General features: G+C 38.0%; 2 protein-coding genes across 2 annotated transcripts; both read left to right on the plus strand.

The window, feature by feature from the left end:
* Positions 1-1,143: 1,143 nt before the first annotated feature.
* LOC132783603 (synaptic vesicle glycoprotein 2C-like) lies at positions 1,144-4,926 on the plus strand. Its single transcript, XM_060788873.1, has 7 exons — positions 1,144-1,223; positions 2,762-3,173; positions 3,229-3,410; positions 3,471-3,652; positions 3,714-4,106; positions 4,184-4,301; positions 4,372-4,926. Exons 1-7 carry the CDS (start codon positions 1,178-1,180, stop codon positions 4,533-4,535), a joined length of 1,497 nt encoding a protein of 498 aa, XP_060644856.1. The 5' UTR covers positions 1,144-1,177; the 3' UTR covers positions 4,536-4,926.
* Positions 4,927-5,948: 1,022 nt separating this feature from the next.
* On the plus strand, positions 5,949-6,917 carry LOC132798443 (ficolin-2-like). Its single transcript, XM_060810301.1, has 2 exons — positions 5,949-6,605; positions 6,675-6,917. Exons 1-2 carry the CDS (start codon positions 6,052-6,054, stop codon positions 6,781-6,783), a joined length of 663 nt encoding a protein of 220 aa, XP_060666284.1. The 5' UTR covers positions 5,949-6,051; the 3' UTR covers positions 6,784-6,917.
* The last annotated feature ends 3,143 nt before the right edge of the window (positions 6,918-10,060 follow it).

Below are 10,060 nucleotides of genomic sequence, written 5' to 3' on the forward strand. Positions count from 1 at the left end.
TATTAGTGGGTTTGGCTAACAATCCAGTATATTGTGTCGTCTATGGTATATTTTGAATGTGGCCCTATATCGATATACCATATAAATCAGTTGGTATATGTTCATTATTTTTTTAGTATATTTTGAGAACAATACCGTAATATTATACTTTTATTTAAAATATAAATGTAGCTTTCTTACTTATTTTTATAACGTCATTCACGCTTTCGTTTTATTCTGAAACCCATTCATAAAAGATAGAGAGAAAAGTTTACTCAGAATGACGACGTTCTGATGCCCTTTCATAATATAACATATATAAAATGCTTTACGTATGATATAAGAATAGGATACAAACCACATTATGTAATCTTTTTACAAATATAAAATAACTAAAATAAATTTAATAAGAGAAATTTCTCAAAATCATTCAGAATATATAGATGAGATGCACGCCTCTTTTTACATATTTCGACGTAGAACATTCGTAGATTAACGAGATTTGTCATGCCGTGTGAACTATGATAAGGTTCGAGAAAGAGATGTCCAGAAGATTATAAAGAATACAGCTGCTAACTGGATTTTAGTATAACTAATTCAAAGCTACGACACATATGGCTTAGGTGAATATGTAAACAAATCGTGCTATTACCAAGTGATTACAAAGTGAGCACACGCCGTGCACAAAACGTGTTAAAAGTTAACAATCTTTTCTTATCTCAAAATCATCAAAGTGGTTGCTACCTCAAGCTGATTAGCTATCGTAATTTTTGGGGCGACTGCCACGTCGTTTGTTGAGGAACCCCTTAGGATGATTAGTGCTCCCAAGAAAGAAATGTTTGTTTTCGTAAAATTAGTTAAACAGATTTTGTTTTTAATTCATTCACTAAATTTATAGCATCATTGCTACGATGGCATAAACCCAGTGTCATTCACAAGAATGCATCATTCAGCATCTGAAACGCTTAGAAAACGGCAGCCTGTCGAAGAATACTTAAATAATATCCAAACCGAAATCGGAAGCTGTGAACCAACTGTGATAAATTGATATATATACTCGTAGTATGTTAAATATTCAACTGAGAAGTGTTTTCTCACTGCGCTTTTAATTAAGCAGCGTGCGCATTTTAATTGAGTGTCCAATAAATATTTCAATTAAAACAATTTGTCATAACCATAACTCGAATAGTGCGAAACTATGTGCGAGAAAAGTGCGGCAAATGTGAATCGTGAAAAAGCGAAAGGTAATGGTGAACCTATAAATTGAAGATCAACAATTTGTATGCATATGGGCAATTCTCTGATGTCGAATGCGACATTTGTACGCAATCAAACTGACAAAAAAAACATGTGCCAAGACATTATTTTCATTTTGTAAGAATTGGTTGAAAGAATTGAAAGATTTTAATGCAATTTATTTTAATGTATTATGCATATATTCATCTAAATAATGTATTTGGTTTGACTTAAAAATATTAAGTTGTTTTTATTTTAAGTTAAATTTCAATCACTGTCACACGCGACATTTTTGCCATCATATTTTTTTTGCTGTTTTTTTTTTTTACTTTTTAAGTATGTTATAGTAGATATCGTTTGTTGGCCATTGCAGCCAAACCAATGCATCTGGCTTATGCCAGGTATACTGTGCACATCCTATCATTGTTTATCTAACTTACGAGTATATAATTAATATAATATATATAATTCTCAAATCTCAATTAACGCAGATGACATGAAATTTATGTTGTTTCCCACACATCATGTACATTCAAAAAAAAAATAATTTAAAAAAAATACAAAAAAAAATTGTTTTTACCATAGTCGCACCCGACAAACTTTCAAAAATTCTTAAAAATGAAATTGTGCTTATTTTCAACCAAATTTTATTTTATTTTATTATATTTGGTAGCAAAATATGTGTTTATACACAATGGAAAAAAACACTTTAGATGCACTCATAACAAATGCTGTTTTTCACTGTCGCACGCAACAAAAATAGAAACTGATGAGCTGATAAGAAATTTACCGTTATTAGCTATTGCATAATTTATTTTATATATTTTGTATATTACACGAGATATTAAACTATGAGTATCAATGCATACAGACTCTCTTTAAGGAAATGAGTCAAAACAAAAATTGCTGTAGAAATGTTCAAAACAGAAATTTTGCTCATCTTCGATTTTTTTATTGAATTATTTTAAAATGTGCTAAGAGTAAATGCTAAAAACGCTTAAAATAGTTAAATATAATATTTTCCTTATAAACAAATGTGAAGAAAACATACTTTTATAGACTTTGAATTTTTTGGCCTTTCCTTGGAAGCAAGGAGTAGCCAAGCAATGTCTTGAAAAAAAAAAAACTTAAATGGCTATAAACGACATAATTTATATTCGTTTACATTGATGCTTTCTATTATAATCTCACGCTGTTGAATAATGTTACCTCAAATCATAAAACCAGTCTGATGTAATAATAATGTGTGTTAAACATAAACGTTATTCAAAAGTGTTTTTGTGACAAACAATAATAGAAAAGGTGTAGGGAAATTATTTTTATATTTTTGTTGAAAATTAATTTTTATTTGTGGATTAGTATTTCAACGTTAGATCGAAGTTAAAATAAGCTTCTACTTAAGCGTAGTTTGGAAATAACGTTTAATTTTGTGAATAGATATAGTTTAAAGCGTGAAATTCATGAAGAAGGAATACAACAAAGTTTCAGACTTTGTTAATCTTAAGCTTACAAGGAAACTACATAATTTATTTATAAACAAATTCAGATGGAAACTCAAACAGCACAGCTTTCGGCTCCTCCGGCTCTCACGATGATGCTCCTGCGGACTTCGACAAGGCAATTGTTGCCTCTGGCTTCGGACGTTTCAATCTCATTCTGCTGCTCGTCACCGTACCTGCCACTTGTGCCAATGTGTTTGAGTCGACCACGATGTCATACATTTTGCCCATAGCTGAGTGTGATCTGCACTTAACACTGACGGATAAAGGAGTGCTCAATGCTTGTGCATATGCTGGCATGATCATCTCGGCAATTCCTTGGGGATATCTGGCCGATACAAAGGGACGTCGCAAGGTGCTCGTCTATGGCTATATACTTACTTGCATTTGTGTCTTGGGCAGCGCGCTGAGTCAGAATTTTATCATGCTGGTGACATTCAAGATCTTCGGCGGACTTATGTGAGTGTCTAAATGTTTCTTTGCTCTGGCAATGCATTAACTCTTCAACTTGTAGGGTGAATGGCCCATCGGCTGTGCTGTTCACATATCTGACTGAGATGCATGGTCCCAAGTACAGACCCAGTGTGCTCATGGTGGTTGGCATGCTAACTTCAACATCTACGCTGCTGCTGCCTATGTTGGCTTGGGACATCTTCTCCAGACCCTGGGACTTTCTGCTCTTTGGAAGTCTCGATGGTGAGTTAAATCAACTTTGGGATGTAATTGTTAAATATTTATGTTATTGCTCTTAAACAGTTCACAGCTGGCAGATCTTTTTGTTTGTCTGCGCGTTGCCTAGTTTGATTAGTGGATTGGTGATCTACTTCATGCCCGAGAGTCCTCGTTTCCTGATGAGCCAGTGTCGCAATAAGGAGGCCTTGGAGATTCTGAAAATGATCTATCACGTTAACACGGGCAAGCCAAAGGACACCTATCCAGTAAGCACAATTGCTTACAATATTCCTTTGAATGCTTTTTATTTGAGTGTTTCTCTTGCAGATAAAATCTCTCATTCTTGAAGTGCCCAGTCGTGATGCACAAAAGGATGAAGCGATCTACACTATTGAGCATAAGTCAGAGGATAACGCGGAGCCTGCCAAGCGTCAGTCTCGCACTCTCATGGAAAGTCTTCACGCTGGCATGCAACAGATGAAGCCCATGTTTCATAAGCCACTCTTGGGTCTCGCCCTTCATTGCTATACGATGCAGTTCTGCATCCTTCTGGGCATGAATACCATACGCCTCTGGTTGCCACAGCTGTTCGCCTCGATAGCCGAGTATGAGGCTGAGCATGCGAACGAAGATTACTCAGCAAGGATGTGCACGATTCTCGAGTACAGTGTGAATAAAACAGCTGAGACTTTGACAAATCATGAGAACGCTTGCGCTGTGGTACGTGATAAGGCGATAAGATTAATACGAGTATGAACCCTCTTTTTGTTGACGTATTTCGTTCAACTATCTTGCAGCCAAAAACCATCTTAATGGATATGTACATCAACAATATAATTGTGTCGTTTTGTGGACTTGTGGGTTATTCCTTTGCCGGAGCCGTAATCCGTTTAATTGGTGCCAAACGCTTGTTGAGTAAGTCACTTATCATTATCATTTAGAGTTCGCATTTTCTACTTTCTAACTTTCATCTTTTGCTATACAGCTTATGGTCTGCTGGTATCTGGCGTACTTGGCATTGCGCTCTACTGGTCCATTAACAGTCTGACGACAATAATCATCTCCTCCGTTTTTGTTACTGTCTCTGACGTCGCGATTTCATCTCTTATCGGCTCTGTCGTCGCCCTCTTTCCCATCCAATTCCGGTAAGGTTCCATCAAGTAAGTGACAAGTTTCAAAGTCTGACAACATTTTGCTCTTTGCAGATCGCTGGTGGTGGCCATTGCCATGATGTTTGGACGTCTAGGAGCGCTCTCAGGGAATCTACTCTTCCCCGTGTTCGTACAGATCGGTTGTATGCCGCCCTTTGTGATGGTCGCTTCAGTTATGCTGCGTAGGTTTTTCGATTTTCAATTATTAATAAGTGTTTATTTCATTTTCTGTTCTTTTCTATTTTCAGTCGCTGCCGTTCTTTCGTACTTTATGCCCAATCCCAAAAGGGCGGCATTTACGTAAAAAATCTTTTGTTTATCTTTAGAGAAATATTACTATTGCGAATTAAGTTGTATAAATATTTGTTGAAAAACCTTTTATTGATAGTTTAGTTTAGTTTAGTTTATTGTGGCTGATAAGCCTCTTAAATAATATATCAAAATTTGAATAAATTCCATTTGACATAAAGTTTGTTAATTCCTTTGTATGGGTCTTCAAGGAGAAGCTGGTGCATGCAGAACAGTACCTATTGCTATATATTTATATTTTTATTTTATTCATTTTTCCGAATTTAAAAAAAATTACAGACAATCATCCGACATTGAAATCTCTTCTGCCGACAGAGAATCTAGGCCGAGACTCTAGGTTATCATTACTTGACCTCTCTCGTTCAGATCTATTGAGCGGAGTCCACATCCGCTTCAGACATTCAATGACTTTAACGAAATATTCAGTTCGAAATTTATTTTGTTTGCGGGCAGTCGAAACATTTAAAATGCGCAGAATAAAATTTAACGGAGTTTTGTTACTGATGGTTCTTCAAATACTCTTGGTGGCTACAACAACTGGATATGAAGTGAGATCAAAGACATAGTACTAAGAAGAATAAAAAGTGATTAAAGCGTATACCTTTTCTTTCTATCAGACGTGTGAATCAGACCGAAAAATGGAAGAACAGTGCCGCATTCATAATTATAAAACTGTAAAACCATTGCTCGATTATTTCAGGCAGGTTAGAAATGAGTTAGAACAAAGTGAAACTAAGGAAAAGCAGATAAGTGAATTAAATTCTGATCTTATGGCAAAATATCATGAAATTGTAAGAATTCATGAAACATTCATGAAGGAGGCAGCTCTATTAAATGAGTATAAAAACAAAGTAATCAAAGGAGAAAACGATTTGCAATTGTGTCAAAATAAAGTTGATAAATCTGAATATGAAATTCATTCACAACAAAATATTATCCTTAAATTAAAAGAACAACTAACAGATAAATCCACCAACTTAGAAAATTGTCAAGTTCAATTAAATTTTGTTAATTCTAGTTTAATTGAAAAAGATCAATATATTAAAAATAACACTGAACATCAGAAAACACTTGAGTTGAAATTAGAGAAGAGTAAATCTATATCAATAAGGGATGAAAAAGATATTCAGCTATGTCGTTCAGAAATCAACGAATATAATAGGACATCAGAGAACATTAGAGAAGAAGAACAGAAAAAGATTCATATGAAATTAAAAGAATGTGAAACTAAGCTTAGTCAATCTGTAATAATTCCCACAACATGCATCCTTTTCGGAGATTATTCAGGAGTTCATCAACTAAATGTCTCTGGCATAGGTTTATTCAATGTTTTGTGCGATAGTCAGTTAGCTGGACCTGGATGGATTGTAATACAACAACGAGTTGGGGGAAATGAGAGTTTCGATAGGGATTGGGCAACGTATCGTAAAGGTTTCGGTTCTTTTGAAAGTGATTTCTTTCTTGGCTTAGAGAAAATACATCGTATCACGAGCTTGCAGCGTTTCGAACTTTACATTCATTTGGTTGCTCGGAATGGAAGTACCTACAACGCTCGTTATGACGACTTCAAAATATCTGATGAAGATAATGGATATTCACTGAGTTTGGGTAAATTGAATGGAACTGTTTTTGAGGATGGCTTGAGATACTATGAAAACACGAAATTCACAACATTCGATCACGACAACGACAAAAATGATCGTGGTAATTGCGCAGACTGGTTTAAAAGTGGCTGGTGGTACAATAATTGTTTTTCTAGGTAAATATTGCAAATTTTTATTTTCGAAGGAATACACATAATTATAGATTTTTGTTGTTTCTTATGCAGTAATTTAAATGCACCATATGAGCAGAAACTACGTTGGTGCTACTATGAGTGCATTTTCCTTAAAGAAGTTAAGATACTAATTCGCCCCAAAGAAGCGATGAAGAAGTGATAAACTGAAAAGCTGAAATTCCCATATTTGACTCAATTATGTAATCATTTACATATACATATATAATTGGTGCATTAAGAAATTGCGTTCTGAAAAATAAAACGATCGACTATTTAATGCAGCGATTTATTTTTTGATTGGAAATAGATCAGGTTTTATTGCATTTATTGTAGTTTTTTTTGCAGCAAATTTTAAATCTTTAGACGTTTTCAATAGAGCTGCAAATACTTTAAAGTCATTAAACTTATGATTATCCTGTATATATCCTTTCAGTGGAACGTTGAATGTTAATGTAATTTAAGAAATGATCTTCATGTATTCGTTTCTTATCTAAACATATATGATGCAGTTTTGTTACTAATAATACATACAAAATTTTGTTTTTGCAACATCAGTTGATGGAAAGGTAATAATAATTACACAAAGCAGTGTATTATAGTGGGTGCTATAAGTGTATTTATTTTCTTCTTATTAGACAGATGAATTTGACCAACAAATGGAAGAACAGTATACCTATACAAGTAAGAAAGCTACAGTCGAGTGTGCTCTACTGTGAGATACCCGCTACCCATTTTAAATAAAATATAAAATATTGCGATATTATTCTCAAAATATTTCAAACATACTACAAGAATACTAAAAATATACCGAATGGTATTTTTGGTATATCGATATAGTACCACATTCAAAATCTACCATAGACGGCTCAATATACCAGATTGTAATATACAAATGTATTTCTTCAATAACTTCCACAAATTTGTAACTTGCAGCAAACTTGATCTGCATGCAAACATAGCAAATGCTGTTGAAAAAATACTATATCTCTATCTCTTATAGTCTCTGAGATCTAGGTGTTCATACGTACGGACGATCAGACGAACATGACTAGATCGTCACGGTTGTTGACGCTGATCAAGAATATATTATATATACTTTAAGGGGTCGGAGATGCCTCGTTATGCCTATTACATACATTTCCTGTCGGCACAAAGTTATAATACCTTTCTACGCTATGGATGGACTTTCGCCAGCAATGCTGCAAGCCAGCAAGCCCACGATTGTTTCGTGACTATCGGGTATCTATTCGGCGTGCCTCGCATGGGGTCATATCCCCACTCTTTGGAGGACCTCGAAAGTCATTTTCCTGCCCAAGGCGGCCAAATTCAGTCATGCGGTTCCTAATGACTTCCGGCCTATCAGCCTAACCTCTTTCCTGCTAAAAATATTGGAAAAGCTACTTGATTTGCACATCAGAAGCAACTCAATGCATCTGTTGTCCCCACGTACACAAAGGGCAAGTCCATTGAGACTGCTCTCCATGCTCTAGTAGCCTCCATTGAAAAAGCAGACCACTATAAAGAATATGCCTTGGGTGCATTTCTTGACATTTCAGGCGCCTTCAATAACGTCACCACTGACGCTATTATGAAGGGCCTTACCTCAGTTTGTGACAAGCGGGTGGTGGCTACGTGGGGCGATGCGGCCATTACAAAGGTAGTGCGAGGTGGCACTCCCCAGGGTGGGGTTCTCTCACCTCTCCTTTGGAATTTGGTCGTAAAAAGCCTACTTCTAAAATTTACTAGACGGGCCCCCAAGTTAATTGCCTATGCTGACGACATAAGCATTTTGATAACTGGGAAATGCCCAACCACCCTTAGTTCCGTAATGGAACTTACTTTGCGGGAAGTTAAGGCATGGGCCGAATCAGCCGGGCTCAGGATTAACGCGGACAAAACGGACCTTATCCTCTTCACGGGGGACCACGCAGGTACCTTATACCTCACCTGCGTGGTCCCCCCAAAAATAGGCTGCACTCTGCTAAAGCCGAGCCTAGCAGTAAAATACCTAGGTGTGATCCTGGACAGCAAAATGTCATGGAAGCTCAATGTGTTATAAAGGGTGAAGAAGGCCACCACTAGTTGCACTTGGGGCCTCTCTCCTAATCTAATGCGGTGGATATACATCTCAGTTGTTCGCCCTATCCTCACCTACGGTGTTCTAGTGTGGTGGCAGGCCACGGAAAAAAGGACGTACCTATCCATCATGGAAAGGACACAGCGTCAAGCGCTACTGTGTATCACAGGCGCTCTCAGGTCGACGCCAACTAAAGCCCTCGAGGTAATAGCTGGTGTCGAACCATTAAACCAATACGCGCAATCCATAGCCGCAAAATCGTCCCTACGGATTGCCGCAACTGGCAATCTGGGTCTGCTAGGCTATGGTCACAGCGCCATTGGTAGGGAGACTAGTAGAGACTTGGACTATACTATCCCTTACCAGTACTGACCATATTAACACAATATTCTTGGAACCGGAGTGCTGGCGGGAAGGGTTATGCATTCCCGAAGCCCTCAACCTCTTCACCGACGGGTCGAAGATGGATGATGGTGTCGGAGCGGCCGTATACTGCCCAGACCCGGTTTCCAAACAATCCTATAAACTCCCAGACCATTGCAGCATCTTCTAGGCGGAAGTTTTTGCCATTGGCAAGGCTGCCGAATTGGCTCGGGGTTTACAGCGTAATCACACCTCTATTAACATCTTTGTTGACAGCCAGGCTGCAATAAGATCAATGCACTCTGATGTGGTCAAGTCCAAAGTTGTCCTGGACAGCAGAAGAACAATAGAGTCGCTGAACGCATCTGCGGTCGTGCGTATCTATTGGATCCCAAGCCACCAGGGCATCGATGGCAACGAGATCGCAGACACTCTCGCCAAAGAGGGAGTGGGGCTCGATGTCGGTAACATGTGCAATGTTCCGATATCCCTGCGAACTCTAGGCAGTGAAATTGAGGTGCGCTCTAGACTTCAGTGGGACGCGAGCTGGCGTAATGCCAACTCGTGCAAAACTGCAAGGCTGATGTGTGCCTCTACTAACAAAAACTTAACCAAATTCGTCATGCAGCTTTCAAGGAAAGACTGCAGGCTAATGCTAGGCATTTTAACTGGTCACTGTCTGTCAGCTGTCCATGCTGTAAAGCTGGGCATCACGAACAGTGATCAGTGCAGGAAATGCAACGAACCCGGGGTTAAGGAAACACTTGAGCATCTTCTCTGTAGATGCCCAGCGTTATCCCGACTCCGGTTGAAATACCTTAATTCGCCGTGCCACAACGATCTTCGGGACGTTTCACGGCTACCTCCTAGGATGCTGCTGGCTTTTGCCAAAAATGCATCCATACTGCGCGATTTCTGAGACGTAGAGAAGCTACCGTTACAGCTACGGACCTCCACTGGTCTATGCTTTGCCCCGTACAGGGGCAGCCGGTCCTAC

The sequence above is a fragment of the Drosophila nasuta genome, chromosome 2L, assembly GCF_023558535.2.
Source record: "Drosophila nasuta strain 15112-1781.00 chromosome 2L, ASM2355853v1, whole genome shotgun sequence".
Classification (NCBI taxonomy): Eukaryota; Metazoa; Arthropoda; class Insecta; order Diptera; family Drosophilidae; genus Drosophila; species Drosophila nasuta.